The sequence below is a fragment of the Quercus robur genome, chromosome 5 (assembly GCF_932294415.1).
Source record: "Quercus robur chromosome 5, dhQueRobu3.1, whole genome shotgun sequence".
Classification (NCBI taxonomy): Eukaryota; Viridiplantae; Streptophyta; class Magnoliopsida; order Fagales; family Fagaceae; genus Quercus; species Quercus robur.
The window spans coordinates 8,091,595-8,117,253 of NC_065538.1; the positions used below are offsets into that span (position 1 = coordinate 8,091,595).

Below are 25,659 nucleotides of genomic sequence, written 5' to 3' on the forward strand. Positions count from 1 at the left end.
ACTGTGCATGGATCGAGTTAGATTAAGTTGGAGCTCAACCCACCACTCACCTGACCTTGTCGAGTTGGGGAGGAAGTAACCAGCCACTAACTGCTAAGAAATGGACACTCAACCGTCCAATATTCCAAGGGTGGCGGTTGGGTGTGTCAAAACTCAAAACTGGCTAAGATCTAGCCAAAACCGGTGAGGATGGGTAGTGATAGTTGTTGATCTGACCAGAACATGTGCGCAAGGCAATGACGATCATATATATAGCTAGAATGAGAGGCAAAACGCAACAACACACGTCGAGCTATATCGAGTCAACAAAGCAATAAGAGATAGCAGTATGAAAGCCTAATTAATAACCAAAAAATAGTAATAATAATAATAATTAATAAATAAATAAAGAAGTCTCCTTACATCATATTGCACAGAAAACTATTTATACAACAAATATTAGCCAAAAAAAATGCGGCTAACATCACAAACTACAATTTGTAGTAGTTGGAAACCATAAGTGTAAAAATATTACACAAATGAAAGCCTGATAAATAACAAAAGCAACCTAATGTAGTGTAACGAGTAATAAGACTAGTGCAAATACCCATCCCACTACAGTGAATGAAAAATTGAAAAAATAAGAGAAAAGAATTAGACCAGACTGACCAAATAATAGCCTGGGCAGAAAAAAATAAAATAAAATGATTAATATAATTACACATTGAGCTGGACCAATGGAATATATGCAAAGGTTTTGTGGCACATCAACTTTAGATGTTCCAAAAGTAGTAGCCCATGGAAGAGAAAAGATTGCTGGCAGAGAAGTACAACCACCTGATATCATTCTGAGCGTTGTAATAAGAATGTAAAGCCCGAGTTTTCGCGAATAAGAGGAGGAGGATCAATATCAGGAACTTCAATATGTTGCATTGACTTGGAAATGTCATCCACAGTAAATGGAATGCTGCGTTTTGAACACAAGCAGTTTTGATATTAGCTATACACAGAAGGCGTCAAGATGTGATACTAAAAGCATGCAGTTGGAAGTTTTTACCTAGAGTCGTCATCCAATAAGAAAGAACTGCTGACAGCATTGTTTGAGTCCTCAGTCATCATAATTCTCATACTTGAAATAACCTGCACATAGTGAAATTTTGAGTGGAAGTTCAACAGAAATGAACCTGCGACAGCTTGATAAATCATTTATGGAAAATTAAATAAAAGACAGAACATCTAATGACGTAACAGGGTGAATTCTAAACAAATTGAATGATAACCTTACAAGGGACTATATAAAAACAGCAATTGCAGAAATGAATTCAAAATGTAACCACTAAAAATAGACATATTGGGTTTAATAATTTTTCTTGAGAAAAGATTATGAGATAGAAAAACTGATTAAGAGTATTCAAAATTTTTTTTTATCTGGAACTAATTCCAAACACTCTTTTATCAGCATTTTTTTAGCAAAGTTTAGTACACAACTTACATCAGTAGATACACTGTGAGTACCATATTTGTCATCCCAGTACATTGTACTGATCCTGTATAATTGCTGTATGCTAAGCACCTGAAAGAGGATGGGACAAAAAAATTAGAAAGACAGGAGGAGGGATGGAGGGAGGAGAAGAAGGGTTAAAGACTCACTGGACATAGATCATTTGTTATTTCTTTCAAGGTCTTTTTGGGCTTCTGATGTATGACCTGATGTTGCAGGAAAAAATGAAAAGGAAAAGACTAATAAGACACATTTAATAATAGATACCTCAATAGGAATGGAAAATGAGATAAATGAATCAAACCAGGAAGCCAACTGCTTGTCGGATGTGCTTCATCTCATCCCAAGCCAAACCTACAAACTGCATGCAAATAAAGTACTAAATAAAGTCTACCAAAAGAGAGGCATGGAGAAAGAATACAAGAGATTGATCCATGGCTAGTACCTCCTCGGTCGCATCATGACACCACTGTTCCAACTCAGCCAACCCTGCCTTCAAGTATTCCCCATTGCTGAATGAACAACATTCACGCCGCAAGAGAAGGCTGCAAAAAAGAAATTTAAATTGTCAGGGAATATACCTTAATATACTCTATAATCAAAGTAAGTTGTAGGATTCTAGAAACCTTAAGTGATACTTTTACCTGTTAAATAACTGAACGTTGATGAAAGAAAATATCTGAGTGAATAATTTGCAAACTAGGAATGGAGGGACCTGTATTGTCACAATATTGAAGAGAGTTAGCCATGTAAAGAGCAAACACAATGACCCCATCACATTGTACTTGGAAGCTCCACTTACATGGTTGGCCCTCATGATCTTCAAGTAGTTATCGACGCATTTCACAATGCTTTGCCAGTGAGCAATCAGAGCTTGTTGAGCTGCAGCATTGGCTTGCGCACGTCCCTTCACTAAACTAGCTCGGGATGTCCTAGGTGCCTGTGTCACAATTGATGAAGAAAAAAAAATTTTAATTTAGAGCATGGATATAGCTGGCTCCTATAACTACATATGCCACCAAGACAATGGGCCTCCGGAAATATTTGTAAAACGGACATACACATGTATGCACACTATTTTATCCTGGTACTCATACACACTTATCAAGAAGACATGCACCATAATACAAGCAAATGTACATCAAATTATCAACCAGGAATTTGCAAATGTTAGTTTTTGGTCAGACTAGATGCACAACTGTTGGGATGGCTCAGGACTCAGACATGGTTAGATTATTACCCATTTTGACTTAGATAAGCACAGAGGAAAAATGATCAATTTGTTTATTAGAAACATAATCCCTTAAACTAGAAAAGGGGGTAGGGCAGGCGGGGGGAAGGTGCATTAAAAGGTGGGTAAGAAGCAGTATCTATGTACAGATACATCACTTGAAATTCACTAGAAATTTGTACACGTTTCATCTGTTACTCATTATGCCCGAGATTAAGGTTATAGTAGGAAAAATATTCAATGCTTTTACATAGAAATCATAAATATGAGAAAGGTGCACTCATCGGCAGATGCATTGTTGTCAGAAGTAAAAAAAAAAAAAAAATTTACAATTATAAAATCTCCAAAAAACTAATATATGGAAGTAAAAAGATATGGTAATAAAAAATGGGAAAAGAAGATAACATAGCAGTTACCTGGATACAAAATCCAAGCAATGGGGAGATCTCTTTTTTTAAATTATCTCTTATCATTCCATATATTTTTTCAAGGAAGGCTGTGAGTTGCTGTTTAAAAAGCAAAGCTGGATATTTGGCTTCAACTTGCCGTAGTTCATCCAGGCCACCAAGAATCCGACTACTAAGAAATGAGAACCCAGCACTTTGTGGAGACGCTCGAAACCCCTATAAATTGGAATTATTAAAAAAAATAAAATCAAACTACATGATAGTACCAAAAATAAGATGTCTTTTTCCTTACTTGAGACATCCTCCCAAATAGAGAAGTTGATGCTGATCTTCGCCGTTGTGGAGTTAAGTTTGCTGCACCAGTTGCCTTCAATGTGCGTTGGAGGAGTAACAGCAATGTGGATGAATTTGATAGCCAATAAGCTAATACATCATTGTTATCCTGGACCTTCAGTGAGTGGCATAATGACATCAAACACAAATTAATTTATGAGTTTCTTCACTGCTCCAGCAAAAAAATCCAGAGCTATAAAATAAGTTCATTCATTGAAACAGATTCAATGCTAAATGGCCGATCAGATTGTTCTTTTGCACAAACATAAATAATATATGATGAAACCTGTACGGTACCATTCCAACTAAAACAGAAGCTAAGCCATACCTCTAGTGCCAAGCCTACTGTTTGAATGATACGGTCAAAAATATTGGTTCTTTCAACCTCAAAAGACCGCCATTGGAGAAGGCATTTGTATATTAGACAAGCAGAAACAGGTTTGCCCCCAGAAAAACCTAGATCTTGTGAAATACACTTTATTAGCAGGTCCTGGTTCTCCTGCACCCAGAAAGAATACAGCAAATGAGAAAAGACCTTAGCCAGTGTTGGTTCAGCCAAATACATAGTAAACTAAGAAGTATGGGAAGTAGAAACCCAAAATGGAATATCAAGATGTCTTTGAGGTTTAAATTTGTTTCACAAGTTTCTTACAACCACTTACCTGCTGCTTTTCATTTAGAGATTTCTGTGGCTTTTCCTCCACTTCAGTGGCTTCCCGTGAGTTAGGTACAGTGACAATTGAATCCTGAGACATTAAGAAGATGATGGGAACACATATATATTGCTTTCCTCGATTTGATATATACAAAGCAAATAAACCATCTTACCGAGGGTTTCCTTATTTCTCCATTTTGAACATTGCCATTCTCAGGAGTCCTCTGCAATTATTTGACAACTTAAAAAAATTTCCATGAACTTATTTGGTTCAGATAAATTAATTATTTTTCATGCCAGAATACCTGAATGATTGTTGTCTTTGGTCTTGCAGATAAAACTTTCCCTTTTGGTGATATGGGTAGGGCTTGTTGTCGCATTACCTGATTCTCTGATTGTAAATTAGTGAGCTTCTCCTCAAGCCTGGATCAGAGGTGGAAGAAAAGTTTCAAAACACTTCAATATTTTACACATCTTGACCAACTCTTATTTATCCATGCCTTCCTTTATATGTTGAAGCTTCTGATCCCACTTTAATATTAATATTCCAATAAGAAATTGAAAGCATAATGAAAACACTTCCATATTGTGCATATACATTAAGAACAAAGAACAGGAGTAATTGCTAGAATATGGACAAAAGGCCTCAGAGTCTGCAGGCATTTAATGTGCAATTAGCAATAGGGTTGAGATAACTTCCAAAATTATTACAAACCTTTGCACTGAATCTTGAAGCTGATCCACTTTCTTCTCTGCATCTTCAAGCTTCCTATTCAATTCCCCATTTTTGGCTTGCTCAACAGCATAAGCCTGTTTGGTCTCTTCTGCTATCTGTGTTTCTGATTGCAACAAGGCCTGTACAAATGTCAAATTCATCATATGTCATCCCCATAAACTCAACCTGTGGTTCGGATGAATTAACAATTACTTTTCTGAAATATTAGTATCAGTTAGACTGCAGTGCAAAAAGTGCCATGTATAATGTGTATAACTTACTTTTAAAGGTTTCACAAACACCACATGGCATTTTGAATTCAAAAATTCAACTTCCCAGATTATAATACCTCTCCTGAATGAAGTAACCATAACAAAGATGCAGTTTCTCTAGAGTGTGTCTTGGAACCCACACTTTTTATGTCCTATAGAGTAGGGCTAAAGAATATTTAAAAGAGAATGTTCAAGCAAACAGTAATTATTATCCTACAACCAAGTATTTATACCTTCAATCTTTCAACTTCAGCTGTCAACGACTCAACCCTTTGTGTATCTTGTATTATAACAGGAGTCTCCTTGATGACAGGAGGTGCTTCTTCAATAGCTTTTCTGGCTGCCTCTCGTTCTTTAATGATCATGGAGCTTGCTTCTTCTACTTGTACTTGCATTGCATGCAATTCTTCTTGTAGCTTGGCAGTTTCGCGTGCTTTTGCCTCCTCAAGATCAGTCTGTATTGACAGCAAACAAAGTAAACTCAGATTCATCCTCAACTCTGAATTAGAAGAATAAAAATATATATTTTAATAGATGGAAAAATAAGAATCCCTACCCTTAATCGCTTTTCTAATTGCAGGCGCCATGTAAGTTCTTCCACACGCTTCTCTAATTTGTCTTTTGCTTCTTTAAGTGCCCCAGTTTCCCTTGCGGCCTATATTAATTTATAGGAAATGTCAGCACTTGCTATAATTCCTTATACATAACAACCACGTCATAAACTTTCATCAAGTTGAACAAAAATGAAAGATACAAAAAATATTTTAAAAAGAATTTTAAACCATTTTGAGCATTCTGAGCTCTCTTCTAGCAACTCGGCATCTCCAGCCACACTGAGAAACAATAGCTGCCTTCTGAAGACTCTTATAATAAGAATAAGCTTGGTGGCAGCGCCAATTTGCCTGTAAACCACAGATATATAAGAATCTAGAAGCAAATTTTGAATTTTCCATACTTCATAAGTCAGAGAATTGGCGTTTGAAAATGCTCAAGGGAAACCAATATAAAAATCTTATCTTGAGTGGTAAATTGCATTAACACCCATATAACAATAATAATATGTATACCTAAAAGATCATATCACTGAACAATGATGATACCTGAATAATGATGGCAGCTTTAGTTTTCTTCCGTAATCTGAATTCATTGCGTGCTGTCATTGATCTTAAGCCTGTCTGCAATTTGATTGCCGATGAAAGTACCATTTGGTGGGATTTCCTGGCACTGTATCGCCTGAAATTCTTCTGAATCTTCAGGGCTGCAGCTTCCCGTCTCAACTGCTGATACTGTTTACGAGCCATTTTACCTTAAAAAAAGCGAGAAAAGGACAGAAGAGTTCAGTCCAAGTGATTTGGTTAGTGACCAATATGATTATTTGATTGAGCTCTGAAAAACACCCAATTTTCAGAAACTGCCTTCTCAAACATTTTGCCTTTCTTTCTGATTTGGATCTTATTTATATGGAAAGAAATCACATATCTCACTATTATATCGACATGCATGACAGATTGTCAAACGTTTTCATCAGTCTCTCATAATTCCAGCAATGGCAACACTTCTCATGCCATGAGATAAAAATCTGAATTTAGCTAGCAACATTAACACATTCTTTTCAACTCTTCCTGCTTTTACCAAAATCACATATGTTGCAAATCTCATGCATTTTAATATGTTCTCAAGTGTCATACATTCTGTAATAGAAAACAAAATAAAATAAAAATTGAGCATGACATTTCCTTATTTCCTACTGACAAAGTGCAGAGATTTGAAGACAATAGAAAACAATACCTCGCCAATGGGATTGCGTCTGAATAGCAGCTTTGTGCAATGAGATGAACTCTTTACGGGCAATGTACGTACGAATTTGCCGTTGGATAGTTCTAGCAGCATTTCCAAGTACCTCTGCTCTTCTAGCATCCAACTCAGCCATCTGACCCGCTCTGAGGAAAACCTTTGCTTTGCCTATCTGCCAGTTCACATTGCAGTGAATAATTATTATATACAGGGACAAAGAAAATGCATATAGTATCCTGAAAAGGAAATAGAATCAAGTCAAACAACCATAAAAGCAGCTTGGTCAGGGATGAGAAGTTGAACATAAAAACTTGAATCACCTGATATCCTTTCAATCCCTTCTTATCAAGAATCATTTGGCAAGCCATTTTATCATCATAACTGAAAAGAAATGGAGAAAGCACCATTAAGTAACGTTTGAGAGCTATATCAACTTAAGTGGTAAGTACTACAAAAAGCAAGTTCACAAAAGAAAAGAAAAAATCCAAAATTCTGTGTAAAAAGATTAATTATTACATACTTTCCTTCCAGAACTTCTGGAGCCAGAACACCAAAACGATTAAGAAACTCATAAAATGTGCGTCTGGTAGGATATCCAGCACAACTTATCCTGATGGCCTCAAGAACACCCTAGATGACAAAAAAAATTCAGATCATATGAAAACAAAAGTATACAAGTTTTGGTGAGGAAAAAAAAAACAAAGGTATGTTTTGACAAAATCATACTCACACCACAGCGTAATTGTTGAATGATATTAGAATTCTCAAAAATAGCAGGTTTCAGGACATTATTTGGCTTCACACATCTGATGTAATGAGGTTCTGTGGCACTCAAGGTCTCCATCAACGATTGAAGTTGTAGCTGCCAATTACCATAATTGATTCATTAAATCATTTCTCATATTCTGTAATCAAAATTATAAGAAATATTCATATTGAACATTGGTAAAATTGTCAAACACAGAGCATATTAGTCCACAAAAAAACAATGAACCTTGTAAAATCACCATATATACCATTACTAACAGTATCAAAATACCACTGAAGAGCTATTGAAAAAAGAAAAAGCTTGACCTTTAGGTCTGTTAAATTACCGATTGTCATAAAAGTTTAAGCTATTGGAATATAATAAATTTAATCATTTAACACTCCCCCTTACGTGTGGGCCAAAACTACCTTTATTATAGGCAAGGCCCAACACGTGGGAATTTAAATAGAAGGTTGAGTGGAGAAACTAAGATCGAACTCAGGACCTCTTACTTTGATACCATGTTAAATTACCAATTGTCTCAAAAGTTTAAACTATTGGGATATGGTAAATTTAATCATTTAACCACATATTTCTAACAAGGTCTTCTAAAGTAAATTGCAAGCATGTGATGGGCAAAAGAAGACCACGGTATGTCAGCCAACTTGAGGCATAAAAACATAAGACTGACCACAAAGAAATTGAGGGGATTTGGCAAGGAAGATATATATATGGCAATTATTAAAGTGAAATGCAGATGGAAAAGAGGTCATTGACATCATGGCATACAACAGTTAAACAAATAATTAGGATGGTTGACAACACTCACCTACACACCCATCATATGTTATTGTTAACCCCATCCAAACAAGAGAAATTGAAAAAGATATGCATGCACTCACCTTGAAGCGTGCTCCAATGGAGGAAAATTTGGATGACTTTGATGATTCTTCTGGAAGTGGGGGAAATAGACCCACCACAAAAGAACACTTTGAGGCCGTCAATAAAGCTTGATGTTCTGCCACCACATAATCTTTGTTCTTGTCCAGGAACTGATCAGCTTGATAAGTTACCTTTAAAATTGAGAAGATTTCAGAAGCTAGAGAAAATGCCCAAAACCTTCCCAAGGCAAACAGCTAATGTAACAAAACAAAATTGTTTACCTCCCCTGCATAGTGTGATATGGTAAAATTTGTGCGAGAAAGCTTTGGTTTGATAAAGCGCTGGTGATTCTTAAATGTCTGGTACAACTTCTGTGCAAATGTTTCGTGTGTTGATTTAGGAAACATACTGCATTCAAGAATCAGATAAATATCAGTAGCAGAGCAGAACAAGAAACTACCACATGTAACAGAATGCAGAGACCAGCCAAATGGAAGAAATGGAATGTAAATATCAGTTAATTATGATCAAGATTGAATCTAGAATTAAACCACATAAAACAAGAGCAGCATATTACCAGGCCTCATCAAGCAGCGCAATAATTCCTCCAGGTTTCTGTAAAAGATCAAATTACTCATTTATTAGATAAATGATATACGGTATAATATGGTTATGATATGCACTCAAATATCAATCGACAACATTTTTTTTATTATAACTAAATACCAAATCACAACATAAATCTATTAATCTAACTACTAAAACAAAAGTCCTTTAAAACAGCCTCAAAATGAGAAACACAAAATTCTAAGTTAAAATATTGTGTAACAGCTAAAAACCTTTTCAATCAGATCAAGCACATCTTGGTTATCGACAAATTCAATGTAGCTCCAATCTATCTCTTCTTTGGTATATTCTTCCTGCTCCATTTTAAACACATGCTGCAAGAGCACAATTAAACATAACCAAAATCAGCCTATAAGCTATCTCAATAATTAGGACCCAAAACAACTGGTATTGATTAATAACCTGACCTGATTGAAATGCTGTTGCAGTTTTTCATTTGTGAAATTGATGCAGAACTGCTCAAAACTGTTTTATAAGAAGATGTCAGGACAAAACTAATGAAATATTGTTTGTAGTTGTGCACTGTTCTTTGTCTTTCTTTTCTTTTGCTTCTTGTTGTAGTTGTTAGGGTGGAGGGAAGGGGCACAATGTCATTGGAGCCCAAACTTCATAACTTTTTGTAAAATTATATAAAAACGCATGTGATGCATAGTGTCCGTTCTCTGCCTCTAAAGAAATGAAATTTATCTTGCTCCAGTGAAATCAAAAGATTGTAATAGCATACCTATTGCACTTAAAACTTTCAAAACCATAGATATCAAGGACTCCAATTATTGACTTTGAGTTTGGATCCTGTCCAATAGAAATGTTAATTTTTTCCACAAGCCTGTCAAAACAAGTGGTAAATCAAAATATTATCAAACATATACAAAAATAAGAAGACTATAATACAAACCAGGGAGAAAATAAAAGGTCCAATGAGCCCCTTACCAGTCAAACAAGCGAGAATATAGTGTCTTGGCTAATGCATCTCTGCTAGCAATTGCATTTTCAGGGTCAAGAGTTCTTGTAATAATTTCTTCAGGTGTCACCATTACACGTTTAATTAGAGCATCTTCCAAGCTCTGGGCATCACACCTGTAAAATGATTATGATTAACAGTGAAACATGACACTATTAAATAGATTTCAAAACAAGATTCAGAGATGCACTTCTAATGTGAACAAGTAAAAGAAACACACCTAAGAAGTTCTGCAGTCGTATTAAGATGGAATCTAGACTTTTCATCCTTAATGACTGAGGAATCTATTTCCTTCCCTTTGGCAAAATTAATATTACCAAGGTGAAGAATTGCAGCTACAACCCTGAATATTGCCTCCTGAAAAGAATTATATAATGATGAGAAATCTGGTTGAACCTTCATAAAGAACATGCATCGTCTAAAGTTGCAGAAAGGCAACCTGTTCTTCCTCATTCATTCCAACTATTTCCATAGCCCTTCTGGTTGTAAGATATTCATGAGCATCATTTACACCATCCAGCTCATAGCAATTTGATTGATTTAAATAATGGAAAGTTTTTGGACTCCCCAACTTATATTTCTCAATGTCCTACAAATATTTGAAAACAAAAGGTAAAAATAAAAATTTTGAAATGGAACTTATACTTACAGATAACACTAACAATAGTTGAACTTGCTTGATTTAAAAGATAAATATAGAGAAACAAATTGACAAGCAGAATAGTGTAAAATACCTCAGGTGGTGCAGCACAAAGGAGGTAAAAGCAATGGTAATTTCTTTCAGGAACAGAAATCTGGCAAACACGAGACCTTTCGAGCAGATACGTTCTAATTGCTGCCCCAGATATCCTCCCATTCTTGTCGAATTGGATTTCAACAAATTTACCAAAACGACTACATAGTAATGTCACAATGACATGAAACAGACATTATAATGAGAACTTCAAAAAGAGATATCTCAAAATAAGCATGGTTAAGAAATATATGCAGTCTGTATAATCAAAATGAAGAAGAAATGAAACTATAAAGTATAAAATGAATTTCCATATGATTAATACACACCTTGAGTTGTTGTTCCGAACTGTTTTGGCATTACCAAAGGCCTCAAGAACTGGGTTGGACTGTAATATTAAAAAAAAAAAAAATTAAATCAATGAGGATATAAACCTTGTTTTAACTTGATTCTTGAGATAATATGTCGAGTATATGCTCATATAGGGAACTTTGAAATCCAGAAATAGAATGTAACTAATAATAACTTCATCATACATTCATACCTCCAGAACTTGCTGTTCAACTGTTCGTCCTTCTACTCCAGATCGCCCACCTAAGTGTGCAAGATATCTCATGAGCATCTTTGTTGTCTCAGTTTTACCAGCACCACTTTCTCCACTAACCAAAATTGAATTGCTTTTTCCTTCATTAATCATTGCCCTATTATCTTAAACAGCATGTCAAATAAGAAACTACCCCACAGGTAAACAAAAAAGTAGTGACATCCAGAAGGTGAATTTAAATTAACCTGTATGCAACATCTGCAACTGCAAAGACATGAGGACTCAGCTCCCCAAGAGCAGCTCCTTTGTATTGTTCCATCATGTGTGTGTCATATAGATGAGGCAATCGTTGAAATGGATTAATTGCTATCAGGATATTTCCTGTGTATGTCTGAGAAAGGTAATTTCAAGTATTACATCAAAAAATTATTTCTAAACAATTGCTTCAGCATATTAACATGTCCCAAGGAAAGATAAAAAGTAACATAGCTCACATAGATTTCATTAAGTTCATATCTAGTGACCAAGTTTTGCAGAACTCCAGGTTCGTGCAAATAGGAAAGCTTTGTCATGTCATCTACCCCTCCAGGAGGAGCTTCAGTATCCTTTGGAAACACTTTTGATATACTTGTAATGACCTGCACCAGTCATCAACTTGATTAGAACCAGATTTACATGCAAGAGAAACACAGAAAAACTTTAGGTGCTGATTACCTAAAAGTTGCACTTTCTTTTAGAGAAATTGACTGAACTATAGATAAATTAAAGATACATGGGAGAATTATATACTAATACATTCAATTTCTTACTACTGAACAGAGAGGCTAGGTCTATTTGGACAAACCATTAGCATTAGTTCAAGAAGAGTCTTTGGTATAAATAGGAGTTCTTCTATGTTTGGCTTAGGAACAAATTTATTGTATTTATGAAAATGCAGGAGTTATTCTCATGTTTGTTGTAGAACACTAAGAAAAAGTCCTAGAAGCTGGGTAGCAAATGCAACTTAATAAAACAGTCTTATTAGAATAGAGATCTTCATTTAGTATTGTACAAAATGTTATATGATATGGCAAAACTTGCAACATGTTCTGTTATCAATTTTTTATTGTGTTGTTACCATCACTTTATTTTACAAGTCTTTGATAGGAAGATGGCAAGCTAATATGAACTGACTCTTCACATGATTGTGCAGCTCTGATCACCATATCAATAGGGTTTTTCCCCCTTTAGATTGTTGTCTGCAGTGACACTCTAATGACATTGTCTGCAGTGATTCTGTGACAACGATCACAATCCACTGCCACGACCGATGAAGCTATTGCTTCTCTTCGAGCTACTTTAGATCATCATAGTAAAGACATCCGAGAGATTCAAAAGATATGAGAAATCCATACCAGAACCTTGAACAAGACGAATCAACATCCCACAGCTATTTTGCAGAAGCTGAGTTCTGATGATGAACCCAGGGCACGATCATCTCAAGAAAATTCACCCCAATTCGAAGTTCTTCGGCATTATCTCTTGTGAAACCTGTTAAGCTTGATTTCCCACGCTTTTCAGGTGAAGACCCTGCCAGCTAGGTGTATAAAGCCAAGCAATATTTTGGGTATTACCAAACCCCAAATGCAGAGAGAATGATGATTGCCTCCTTTCATATGGATCAAGAAGCCCTGATCTGGTTCCAAGAAGCAGAAGAGGCTGGTGTGTTTTCTGATTGGGAGTCATTGGTGCAAGCACTACACGTGAGGTTTGGTTCTACAGCTTATGATGATCCTTTGGAGGTGCTAACAAGGCTAAGGCAGATGTCAACAGTTGCTCTGTATAAGGCAAAGTTCGAAGCTGTGTCTAATAGGATCAAAGGCCTTTCTCCATTACACAAGATGAGTTGCTTTTTAAGTGGCTTAAAGGATGAGATAAGGCTACCAGTAAGGATGCTTAACCCTCAATCCTTGAATGCAACCTTTGGATTGGCCAAGATCCATGAGGAATATGTGCTAAGTGTTAGAAATCAACACTAACTCTCTTGTTTCTAGAAACTTCTAGAAACTCCTAGAATATCTCACACATTCTCTAGAACCTTCTCATGCATTCCGGGTTTCTCTATGAGATGTCTCTCTTTAGTTCTCTAGAGACTTCTATGTAGAAGTAAAACTCAACCACATGTTTATAGAATAGTCTAGAAGGTTGGAGAATGGCATTCATTTAATGCCAATAAAAAGGAAGATGCTAGAAGCTTCAAGTTGGTTTCCTAACCAACATACACCTAGTATAAATAGATGTGGTGGTATATGAAAGTGTGTGAGTGTGTGAGTGTGTAAGACTAGTGAGAGACTTGTGAAGAGAATGAGTGTCATAAAGCACCAAGTGAGAGATGTGTGAAGTTGTATGAGAAGGTGAAGTGTGTGCCATAGATAGCAAGTGTGTAGAGTGAAATAGAGTCAATGTTTGCAATGCACTAGTGTTAGTAAGTCAAAGCATTAGTGCTTGTAAAGTGTTATAATTCAAAGAGTCGAGTTTTTAATAAAAGCTCTTTGTTCAGTCTTTTGTTCAATAATCTAGTGTCAGAGCTTCCGCTAACTCAACACTAAGTTGCAAGAGAAATGCAAAGTATCAACAAGAATCTAGTAAGAATTCTATCTTGGGGTTGCCTAAGGGTAATACAATGGTAGAAGCTAAAACTAGGATACCTATTAAGAGACTAACACCTGCACAAATGGAAGAGAGAGAAAAAAGGCTTATGTTATAATTGTGATGAGATGTGGGGGCCCAGGCATAAATGCAAGAATGTAAAATTGTTTCTTTTAGAAGAGATTGAAATGGTTCAAGGTTTACAATCTGGGATGCAAATTACTAAGTTAGAAGAGGATGTGGATAGTGATGTTGTTACCAAGATTGCTGAGAACAATCAGACCAATCAAGAAGAGGATATTGAGATCACTTTGTATGCTTTAATAGGTACCCCTACACCTGGTACTATGAGAGTTAAGGGCAAAATCAATGGTAGTGGGTTAGTGATACTTGTCGACACTAGTAGTACTCATAACTTCATTGATGCATCATTGGTTTCTAGTTTACAACCAAGAGTTGATGCTACAATTGAGAGTTAAGGTGGCCAATGGTTCTATTGTGAAGACTCATGGGTTCTGTAGTAAGGTACCAGTGTGTGTTCAAGGAGTGGAGTTTTGTATCCAATTCCATGTATTGGCATTATGGGGTTGTGATGCAATGTTGGGTACTCAATGGCTGAGCACTCTTGGAGAGATACAATGGAATTTCCAACTCTTAACTATGAGTTTTTACTATGGGAGTCAGCAAGTCTTGTTGCAGGGTTTGAGACCATCTTCAGGGTCCTCTCTAATGGATTGTGATCAATTCTTTAAAACTTCAGTAAGGACAGGATTTTTACTGCAAATTTCTACTGCATAAGTAGATGTGCCAGCAGCCAAGGTGCCTACAGCAGTAGAATCATTACTGCAAGGGTTTAACCATGCCTTTGAGACTCCAAGGGGTTTGCCTCCTCTTAAGGGACATGAACATCAAAGTAATCTTAAGGAGGACACTCAACCAGTTTGCCAGAGGCCTTAAAGATATCCATTTTATCAAAAAAATGAGATTGAGAAGATTGTGAAGGAATTGTTGTCTATTGGTTCAATTAGGAACAGTTGCAGCCCCTTTGCTTCTCTTGTCTTGTTGGTGAGGAAGGCAGATGGATCATGGAGAATGTGTATTGACTATAGGGCATTAAACAACAACACTGTTAAGGACAAGTTTCCCATTCCTATCATTGATGAATTGCTGGATGAGTTGAATGGAGCTGTTATTTTTTCTAACCTTGACTTAAGGTCTGGATACCATCAGATCAAAATGAAGGAAGAGGACATACCCAAGACAGCTTTCAGGGCACATGAAGGCCATTATGAATTCTTAGTTATGTCGTTTTGCTTGACCAATGCCCCATCAACTTTCCAATCCTTGATGAATCAGGTCTTCAAGCCCTTTCTAAAGAAGTTTGTGTTAGTATTATTTGATGATATACTGATATATAGAAAATCACTGCCTGATCATATCCTCCACCTTAGAACTGTTTTGGAGATTTTAGCTGCTAATAAATTGTATGCCAAAAAATCTAAATGCACGTTTGCTTGTAAAGAAGTGGAGTACTTGGGACATGTGATCACTAGTGAAGGAGTACACACTGACCCTAAGAAGACTGCTGCTACGCAGCAGTGCCTATTCCTAAGGATATTAAGTCCTTGAGAGGGTTCTTAGGTCTCATAGGGTATTACAGAAAATTTGTCGAGGCGTATGGCTAGATTGCAGCTCCTCTGACAGCCTTGTTGAAGAAGGATTCATTCTCTTGGTCAGATGAGGCTGAGTTGGCTTTTCAGCAACTCAAGACAGATATAGTTCAACCACCTGTGTTGGCTTTTCCTAATTTTGAAAAACCATTTGTTGTGGAGTGTGATGCTTCAGGGAGAGGGTTGGGTGCAGTTTTGATGCAGCAAGGCAGACCTATAGCCTTTCACAGTCAAGCTCTCAAGGGTAAAAATTTAGCCTTGCCTACATATGAGAAGGAATTGTTAGCTCTAGTCACTAATGTCAAGAGGTGGAGAGCATACTTGGTGGGAAGACCTTTTGTTGTCAAGACTGATCAGCAGAGCCTAAAGTATTTGTAGGAACAGAAAATTGGCACCCCAGCTCAGCAAAAGTGGTTAACTAAATTGTTAAGGTATGCTTTTATAGTAGAATATAAGAAGGGGAAGGATAATTTGGTGGCTGATGCAGTGTCTAGGAAGGTTGAAACTGAAGATTGTGTCCTTGATGGTGACTTAAGTTCTCAGGATGGGGTTTTGTTTGCAATTGTATTCTAGTGAGAAGGAGGGAAATCAGTTGGTGACAATTAGTGGCAGTTATTGATAACTGTGAGCTGGTTGTGACAGTTGGCTAGTGGTTACTGTATCAATCAGTTAGAGCAGGGATTAGGGAATTGCTGAGTGATGTATAAAGAGGGCATTACTAATTGAATGAAGATTAAGCAATAAGAATGTTCTAAATTCAGTTCCAATTCTTTTCTCTCTCTCTCTTGGAGGACCAACTGACCTCGAATACAGCTAGATACATACATTTCTTGATTTCCACACTTAACAACAACATTGACAATGATAATGAAGGCGGTAGTAGCAGTGGTTGTGGCGGCAGTGGCATTAGTATCAAGAGTAGTAATTGTACCATCATCGTTGTAACTACTAAAAGAGTCTAATTTCTTAATTTCAAGATCTACCAAACCAAACAATGCAAAATTAAATCGATAGACTTGAAATTCCCATCATTTTGAAAATTCCAATAATTTATCAAATCCAAATACAAGGTAAAATATTTTCAGAAAGAAGGATAAATACATACAAAACCTATAATGCTCATTTATGTCACAAGCCACAAATGTTCTCAATAATTCCATTTGCATACAGAAGTGGTAGATTTAAGGGACAGGTCCATTCATACAAAAATAAACAAGTAAAGGAGCACTTACTGTTTTTCCATTGGTGGTTTTGACATGAACCTCCTGGCCATTGATTCGAGTAACTTCCCCATCCAACCATGCCAAAACTGGATCTTCAACCCATACATGAGAACCCACAACTATGTTAACCAGTGATGCCTACAAATAGCAAGAACGCAGAAAAAAACATCAAAGTTTGAATGAAGTCCAAAAGTGCATTAAAGACTTACAAGTTCATCGTGAAAATGATGTTTACATTAAAACTTAAGACTATGACAGAGCACAAAACAGCAATATCAATATCCATAACAGCATGTTATAAAAAAAATAGAGAGCATAAGATACATTGCTACTAAGATATAAGAAATTAATAGAGCAATAATTACACCAAACATTCATGAGTAAGCATGCAATCTAGATCAAAGTCTTGATGAAACTATCTAGTTCTGTAAAGACAAGAAGTAAACCTTAGCCAGTACCTATAACCAAAAAGACACTTATTGATTCAGAAACCTCCTAATAACCAAGCAATTGTAACCTTTTTGATGAAATTAAAACCAACATTTAAATTTAATTAAAAGTATCTATTTTTAATAAGATATTGTCACTATAATTCTCAAGTATCACAATTTGTTGCCTTCAGAGTAGAGAATTATGAAAAAAAAAAAAAATACACAAACCCCAATTCCTTAAATTTGAATAATAAAAAATAAAACAAATTCCAACCAAAATTAAATTTCTTCAAACAAACAAGTTAAAACACACATACACACAAGGTAAGCCCATAACAGATAGCAAAAGACAACAAAACTTCAACCAGTAAACCTACAAATAAGAGAGAGAGAGAGAGAGAGAGAGAGAGAGAGAGAGAGAGAGCAGAGAGCAGCTTGGAATGAATAAAAGAGAACTTACCTCGAGAAAAACAAAAACAAAACAAAACAACACAGAACAGAGAAAATGATAAGAGATAACTTAAAGAAAAGTTGAATTCTATTGAAAATCAAGAACAAACCCAGTTCCTCAAAATTTAGAAACACACAAATAAAGTCACCCCCAACTCAATATTCAAAACACATGGTAAAAAACCCAGCAAGAACAAGTCACACAAAACAAACCCTCAACAGGCAAGCACAGCAACAAATACAAAAGAAGGAGAGAGAGAGAGAGAGCAATGAAGTAAACAAACAAAAACAAAGGTGGCAAGCTTTGAAAATTTACCATTCCAAAACAAATTCCACTATTTGCACTTCAATTCAGCAACCCCAGCACATCAAATAAGAAGCCTCAATCAAATAGCTTTTCATTTCAAACAAAACACCCACCAATTCCTTCCCTCTCAAACCCACCTCTCTCTCTCTCTCTAAACTCTGGTTCAGTTCACTGTTCCTTTCTCTCTCTAAGCTTTGGTCCCTCCCTCTCTCTCTCTCTCTAACTTCAAAGTTTTAATTTTTTTTTATTTTTTCTATCTGGGTCTCTCTCTTTCTCTCTCAAAACCTTGTTTGCTTAACTCACCGTTCCTTTCTCTCTCTAAGCTTTGGTCTCTGTCTCTAAAACTTCGAGGTTGTTTAAGTTATTTTTTGTTGTTTATTTATATTTTTCTCTGAGTGTCTCTGTTTTTAGAGGAGGTTTTGGACTTGTATGGGGCAGTGAGAGCGATGTGGGGACAACGGTGGTAATCAGCTACACACCGCTACACAACACCACTCTATTTGTGTGTTTATATTTACAAAGCTCAAAACGACCAGTCACGTTGGGACCCATTATCATTGACTAATCAAGCAAAACATTTAATGGGTTTTAAAGTTTAATCACCTGATTACAGTGAGTTACAGACTTACAGTCAAGTCAACCCGTAGACTTACAAAGTTTTTTATAGTCAAATAAGAGATTTACGGACTTATGTAAAAAAAATAATTAGTTTCTTAACTTGATAATAAAAAATAATCATTATAACAAACACTTTAAATTGAAATTTTATGTATTTATCAACAACAAAAAACTTATTTATAAATTTGCACAAATTGTTTGGGTTTAATTACATACTTAATCTAATAAAAGTCTTGTAACTCAATTTGCACTTTTGAATGTTTCCAATAAAGATGTCTAAGTTTGAATGTTCTCACTCTCAACTATCAAATTATCAACAAAAAGCTATGTACTTAACAAAATCCAATGGGTTGTCCTAATGTACTGAATAAGATCCACAAGGTTCTTAATTTAAAAACTCTCATCAACATTTTTGGATCATCTCAAGAAATTAATCCATGTTATCTGTGTGGGACAAAGTAGTTACATACTTGGGCGATAGTAAGGTGCTCAACGAACTCTAGACACTCTCATTAAAAAAAATCATGTTATGAGTTCATTGTTTCTTTCTTCCAATTTTTCAAAGTATAATGCAAGAATGGATATTCGGTGTAAAGTAAATATTTTTCAAAAATGATTATGGTTGGCATTAAAACTCTGTCTCTCTCTATGTATATATATGTATATATAATTCAATTCATTATTTACTTTATTTGTTAATATATATATATAACTTTTACAAATTGAGCTAACTAAAATCAACAAAACTTAATTACCTTAATCTTAAATAAAAATAGTTTTTTTTGTTTTTTAGTGACGTGTCTTAAGTGTTTTGTTTGTTAGCAAAAATGACTTTTACTAAAATTTGTACAAATAACATCTTTTGAAAAAGCATCATCCTTCTTTTTTTCCAAAAATGTGCTTTTTAATTTAACTTTGTGCAAAAAATAAAATAAATTTACCAACAGAATCCAAAAATACACATTTTAACTTGAAAGAGCATTTGTTTGGTCACAATAAAGGGAATCAAATGGGGCCTTAAGTTGTCAACTCTATATATCATAAAAGACATTCTAGATTTGCCATATAAAGTAATGATGAGTTTGATACACCAAATGAAGCACGTAATGCATGGTGGCTAACTGGCTATCAAATAACGTGCTAAAAATTATACTCCTCTTCTATATTTTATTGTTAATATGTAATTTTATTTGTAAGTTAAGTACATGTTTGAATGATGCACATATGATTTGTTTGTTGAAAGTCTCAAGCTCATGTGTCGGCCCAAACAAAAACCCATTTTTATAGCTTTTACAAGTCAAGTTGAGCTATCTATATATCAATTACTAAAAAAAATAGGAAAAAGGCATTGTCCTTCCTTTATCCTTGTGATAGCTCATAATTCTCCGTCTAAACTGTAAAATTGAGCAATATCCCCAATTAATTATTGAAAATGAGCTTATCAACAAAAAAGAAAAAACTATTGAAAATGGGCAACTGCCCCTTTATTGTTAGTTAAAACCATGAACTCATTACAAAATCCTTTGAATTTTGAAATATTCCACAATTAAATTACTAAAATATATACTCTTAAGGGGAGAATTGCAAATGACTTAATAGTTAAGGGGAGAAAACTACAAATAAAACAATAGATAAAGAGGGACTGGCTTTTACCTTTATTTCTTTTTAAATATGTTTAGAAACTATAATGATTTCTTATAAAACTTCTCATATTTACATTCCATTAGAATCATGTCACATCTGTGAGTTTCAGTTAGTTCAACTAGTGAAGTCTCTGAGAGTTGAATAAGAAATCTATGATTTAATCCCTACCTACGTCAAAAGCCGATTGGTGTTTTAATCTGATGATAAAAAACTATCATTAAGAGCGGACGTCATAGGTTGAAATTATCTCAAAAAAAAAAAAAAATCATGCCACATCACATTCTGTTTAAATAATATAATAAGTTGCTTCACAAACAAACACAATTATAATAAATAAATGTTAATATCATAATTATCAACTTTCATATTTAGAAAAAAAAAAAAAGAGGAGAATATTATATTTTTGTTGAACTTTCCTATTTATTGCACAAGTTACTAACTAGTCAAAAATAATATTGCTAACTATTGATGAATAATTAGTAACTTATACAATACACAAAAAAGTTCAACATAAATACAATATTCTCTATGTTTTATTATTATTATTTTCTTAAATAGGAAAGTGGATAAGTATGATACTTATTAATATATATTTATTATGATACACTACAAAGAAAATGAAGTAATTAATTGTATGATACTTATTAATATATGCTTGTGGGAGGACTTTCGTCTTGGCCCCCAATCAGGTATTGTTTGCTTTGGGATGGGCAATGATCGATGTGGGATTAAGCAAATTCGTGCGGGTGGGACGTAGGTCAATCATTGCCCATCCCAAAGCGAACAATACTTGATTAGGGGCCGAGACGAAAGTCCTCCCATAAAAAGGCGCATTTTGGGGTTTAAGGGGAAACCCCCACCTTCCCCCTTCAAACTGTCATTGAGGTCTTACGTGAAGGAGTGCACTACCACAGCATGAGGTAGCAGTTTTTGAGATTTGCTCTACTTCGCATATGTAGTAATGGTACACTCATCCTTAGGCCAAAGGCTTATAAGGCAGGGGTGTGAGGCGTCTCTCCCCGATGTGGGATTAAGCAAATTCGTGCAGGTGGGACGTAGGTCGATCATTGCCCATCTCAAAGCGAACAATACCTTATTGGGGGTCGAAACGAAAGTCCTCCCACAATGTTTATGAAGTAATTAATTGTATTATTTAAAGAAAATGACAATACTTAGATACAGTATAAAGAATGAGAAACCTAAGGAACAGTATCTAAGTACTATTCCTAAGTTTTACCCTAAGAAAATATGATAAGACAAGATTCTAATGATGGGTGTAAATATAACAAGTATTATAATAAATCCTTATAGTATTTAAATATATTAAAAATAGGGTAAATTATATTTTCCCCTTTTATAAGTTGGTTCATTTGCACCTTTTCTCTCATAAGGATTTGTTTGAAATTTGTTTATTTTGCTAAAAGTACTGTAGATAAAAGTAAAAGTTAGCGGAAATAATACAATGAGACCCATGAGCAGTACTAAAAAGTGTAGTGAGATCCATGAATAGTAGCAAAAATAAGCTGAATAGTAAAATAAGTTGGCAAAGTAATTTTGCCAAACGAATACTAAGTCTTAACTATTAGCTCATTTGCAATTCCCCCTCAAGAGCATTTTTTTTTTTTAATTTAATTGTAGAATATTCCATGAAACAAATAAGTATGTTATGTATTAAGAGTTTAACTAATAATAGGGTTATTTGCTCATTTTCAACAATTAAAAAAGACATTGTTCGATTTATAATTTTGTGGAAGAATTATGAACTATCCTTAAAAAAAGGGGGAAAATTGATTTTTTTTAATATATAGATATCACAATTCAGAATTGTAATTAGTAATTACAGTGTGATATCATGGTTATTTATTTCATATTTTATATGACATGGGTTTCAAAACCTTTCACGACAAGACAAAGGGCTATGCCTATTTGTCCATCTTTGCTGGCTTTTGCAATATTTTATTTCTTTATTTTTTTAATTTTCAACTTTGTTGGGAACGAAATTCAAAGGAATATTGTCCTCGGAGGAAATTTTGATGCCATATTGCCATTCCACCGGATTTCCAAAACTGCCCCGAAATCCAATCGGTCAGACATAGATACCATCGGAAAGACAATGTGCTAGCAAAGGTTATTTACGTCTTTTAGTTACCCTTGCAATACTTTATGCCGTGTTTGGGGGGGAATAAATTTGATTCCAAAATGATTTTTTTTTTTTTTTCTTTCTCAGTGGGTTAGATTACAAATGAAATTAAGCCTTAAGCTTGTGTGCACGAAACTAATTTGGAAAGCGAAAATACAAAGTTTTCCCAGCAAGCTTGCTTAACATTCACGAAATCTTGCCAACTTTTGAATAAAAATTTACATGCTGAGCAAATACTCAACTCGATATTATATTCTATTTCTAACCTTTGGCTTTTGAACGTGCATAAATTTCCTACTCAGCTCCAAAATTTAACCCTTCTTTCATTTCTCCTTTCTCTGTTTGCGATTACTTTAATGATAAGAGGTTTCAAATGAATATAACTTATTGTAATGGCCTGTGAAAAATATAATGGGTTTTAGTGGAATTTACGATGTGTCTTTATATTAAAATTTCATTCATTTTTCCTTGTATATATGCATATGTGTTTGTTTCTTTTATATATATATATATATATAAACAATTTTTAATGTCTCATGTTTTTCAAAATCATATATACTTGTATCCAATTTATTTTGAAGTAAAATAAACCAATGGATTTAAACTATTCCAAACGAATACTTAGAATAAACATTGATAACGATTTTTCAAAATGGGATGTAACGTGTACTACATAATAAATTGGATTTGAGGTATCTTCTCCGATACCCATGACTTTACAGTCGCAAAGCCCAAGCCTAAAGGGCCCCTAAACATGCACCAAGGCCAACATCTAGCCCACAAAAGTTTGACTCAAAACCACTTCATGTGGCAACCTCACTTCAACACTTCCATGAAAAATTGATCAGCAACCCCTATTCCAAAAACCTATGAATATACGCACTATGGACTTCATTACTTTTCGGTTTTCCAGTGAAGTTCATTCCATTGATTTAACCTTCGAAGTGCCTCTATCAACTCCACTTGCTGCTCTCAAGCTTAGAACTTAGAGGTTGTTCAATTGTTGTAGGTTTTGACTTGGTGAATTTCAGCTTGTTCGCCACCCTCTATCTGATTGGGATCCTTGGTGTGGTTCAATAAGCACTGTTGGATACATAAAATAAAATTTACTACCTATATACTTTAATATAGGAAAGCATATCACTTTCATACTCTTGATTCAATAAGCATTGTTGAATTTTTTTTTTTTTTTTTTTAAGAGAAAGTTTCAACGTATAGCTTTCGCTCTTGATGATTGCCCTTTATCATAAAACCAAGACACTAATTGATTTTTAGTGTAGGCGGAGATAGATAGAACCTAGATCTCTTATTTAATCACAAGTGACTTTTTTTTATAAAGAAGATTGAACAATGTCATTGAATTACAAGACTCTTAATTTTTTTTTTTTTTTTAACTTAACACCATAGTTACATTTAATTAAAACTATGAATTATCCATCTATTTCACCCTTGGAAGCATCATCTCCATAAGAGATTTATACAACATTGTGTGTGACTATACAAGAAGTTGTAAAAGAGCCAAAAGACTAGCATCACGGCTAATGAAATTGATAGAAATCTTGTGATTTCTCACCGTTATTATTTTTCAAGAGTGATTAATGACATTCTTCAAGTGGCTTTGAGAGTGTTTTGATATTGATATTCCTTTGTGGGTAAAATTTCGATATAGTTTTTCTATTACCCAAAAAATGATACAATTCTTTAATTATAAATTAATTTAAATACATGATTGTATTGATTAATGAAACATAAATACAATTATTTAAAAAAAAAATGTATTTGAATTTAATTAAATAATCTAATTCTAATATATTGCACTGAAAGAACTACACCTAAATTTTACCATTTCGTATCTTAATTAAGCTTCCCTTGATATATGTTGGCTAAAAATGCTGTTATTCACATCAGGATTCAGGTGGCTTTGAACATAGGTTTGACCTCGTTCAGAAATTGTAAATTTAAACCCATGATATGACCCTAATGGTGTATACTTTCTTCAGTTAACCCAAAAAAAAAGGAAAAAAGAAAAAAGTAGCCCACTAATATATTTATATTTATACTTGGCCTTAAAAGATTTAACAAGCTTTGCAAAATTGAAATCACTGAAGTCTTGATCATGCTCAATTAGCTTGTTCTTTTTGTAAAAGAATAGGTATAATTTTTTGCTGATAATAGGTATAATAGTTACGTTGTTATAAAATAATTTATAATTTTTTTTTTCAAAGAACTCGCAAACAAAATTATTCACATTTAATTTTGTTTTACCATTTTCTTTTAGAACATTCAAAGATGTTAGTTTAATTTCATTCATTCTATTACATTTCATTTCATTCTTTATATTTATTTCGTTTTATTAAATTTCTTTATATTTTACTCATTACATTATATTTTATAAATCTTCTAAAAAACAAAAGAAGGTTCCCTTAAGGAAACAAAGGACCAATGCACATGCTCTTCCTCCGCTCTCATCCAAATCCCTACCACCGTGTGTCAGTGTGTGCACTTTTGGGCACTAAAAACAAAATCAAAAAGCAAATTCATAAAAGATTTTTTATAAAATTATTATCTAATATATCTCAGTGAAAAGTGAAAACCTATAAACATATTTTTTAAAATAACAAAAAAATTCATTATTAAACTAGTTCTTTAGATTTTACCGCATTTATTGTTTAATCATTACATATAACATGATCAAATCCTTCTCTCCCTTATCAAAAAAAAAAAAACCCTCTCTCTCTCTCTCTCTCTCTCTCTCTCACCTCTTTTTGTTAAATTATACTAGTTCTTTAGATTTTACCGCATTTGTATATATTTTTTTTTGAGATTCCATTTATTAATGATAGTCAAGTTAAAATTATTTTAAAAATTTTAAACTCTTAGGAAAATTATCATCTTGAAATGGATCTACATCATAGTTCAAATCAAACTTTAGCAACATGAGAAAGGTGTTAGCTATATATGTTTATACTCCAAAAGGAACTTATAAAACCAAGATGTACCTAGTAATATATATGATGTGAGATTTAACACAAGTATGCACAACACACATTTTAACAATCCAATCTAATCTTTTTTTCTTTTTTTTGAGAAACCAATCCAATCTAATCAAATTCAGATAATTCGGAATATCACAATTTAGATCTAATCTTAACCATATAATGGACGA

General features: G+C 34.3%; 1 protein-coding gene across 7 annotated transcripts in view; it reads right to left on the bottom strand.

The window, feature by feature from the left end:
- LOC126725004 (myosin-17-like) overlaps nucleotides 1–18,453 on the bottom strand; it is a 70,242-nt gene extending 51,789 nt beyond the window's left edge. Inside the window, exons 1-39 of one of the 7 annotated variants that reach the window (XM_050429477.1) lie at nucleotides 18,101–18,451; nucleotides 16,913–16,995; nucleotides 11,877–12,020; nucleotides 11,628–11,773; nucleotides 11,383–11,539; nucleotides 11,168–11,226; nucleotides 10,840–10,999; nucleotides 10,545–10,694; nucleotides 10,326–10,462; nucleotides 10,075–10,221; nucleotides 9,869–9,970; nucleotides 9,552–9,609; nucleotides 9,357–9,458; nucleotides 9,095–9,132; nucleotides 8,799–8,925; nucleotides 8,538–8,708; nucleotides 7,618–7,749; nucleotides 7,408–7,517; nucleotides 7,208–7,268; nucleotides 6,882–7,059; nucleotides 6,194–6,399; nucleotides 5,876–5,995; nucleotides 5,650–5,748; nucleotides 5,327–5,548; nucleotides 4,822–4,961; nucleotides 4,412–4,529; nucleotides 4,280–4,330; nucleotides 4,114–4,197; nucleotides 3,780–3,950; nucleotides 3,411–3,566; nucleotides 3,128–3,334; nucleotides 2,283–2,420; nucleotides 2,125–2,195; nucleotides 1,926–2,025; nucleotides 1,785–1,841; nucleotides 1,630–1,686; nucleotides 1,472–1,552; nucleotides 1,037–1,119; nucleotides 374–946 (exon numbers count right to left, since the gene is read on the bottom strand). In XM_050429477.1, coding sequence (XP_050285434.1) covers nucleotides 823–946; nucleotides 1,037–1,119; nucleotides 1,472–1,552; nucleotides 1,630–1,686; nucleotides 1,785–1,841; nucleotides 1,926–2,025; nucleotides 2,125–2,195; nucleotides 2,283–2,420; nucleotides 3,128–3,334; nucleotides 3,411–3,566; nucleotides 3,780–3,950; nucleotides 4,114–4,197; nucleotides 4,280–4,330; nucleotides 4,412–4,529; nucleotides 4,822–4,961; nucleotides 5,327–5,548; nucleotides 5,650–5,748; nucleotides 5,876–5,995; nucleotides 6,194–6,399; nucleotides 6,882–7,059; nucleotides 7,208–7,268; nucleotides 7,408–7,517; nucleotides 7,618–7,749; nucleotides 8,538–8,708; nucleotides 8,799–8,925; nucleotides 9,095–9,132; nucleotides 9,357–9,458; nucleotides 9,552–9,609; nucleotides 9,869–9,970; nucleotides 10,075–10,221; nucleotides 10,326–10,462; nucleotides 10,545–10,694; nucleotides 10,840–10,999; nucleotides 11,168–11,226; nucleotides 11,383–11,539; nucleotides 11,628–11,773; nucleotides 11,877–11,954 — 4,398 coding nt within the window. In that variant the 5' untranslated portion in view covers nucleotides 11,955–12,020; nucleotides 16,913–16,995; nucleotides 18,101–18,451 and the 3' untranslated portion in view covers nucleotides 374–822. The other 6 variants (XM_050429475.1, XM_050429476.1, XR_007655238.1 and 3 more) reach the window with 6 other exon arrangements.
- Between the last annotated feature and the right edge of the window lie 7,206 nt (nucleotides 18,454–25,659).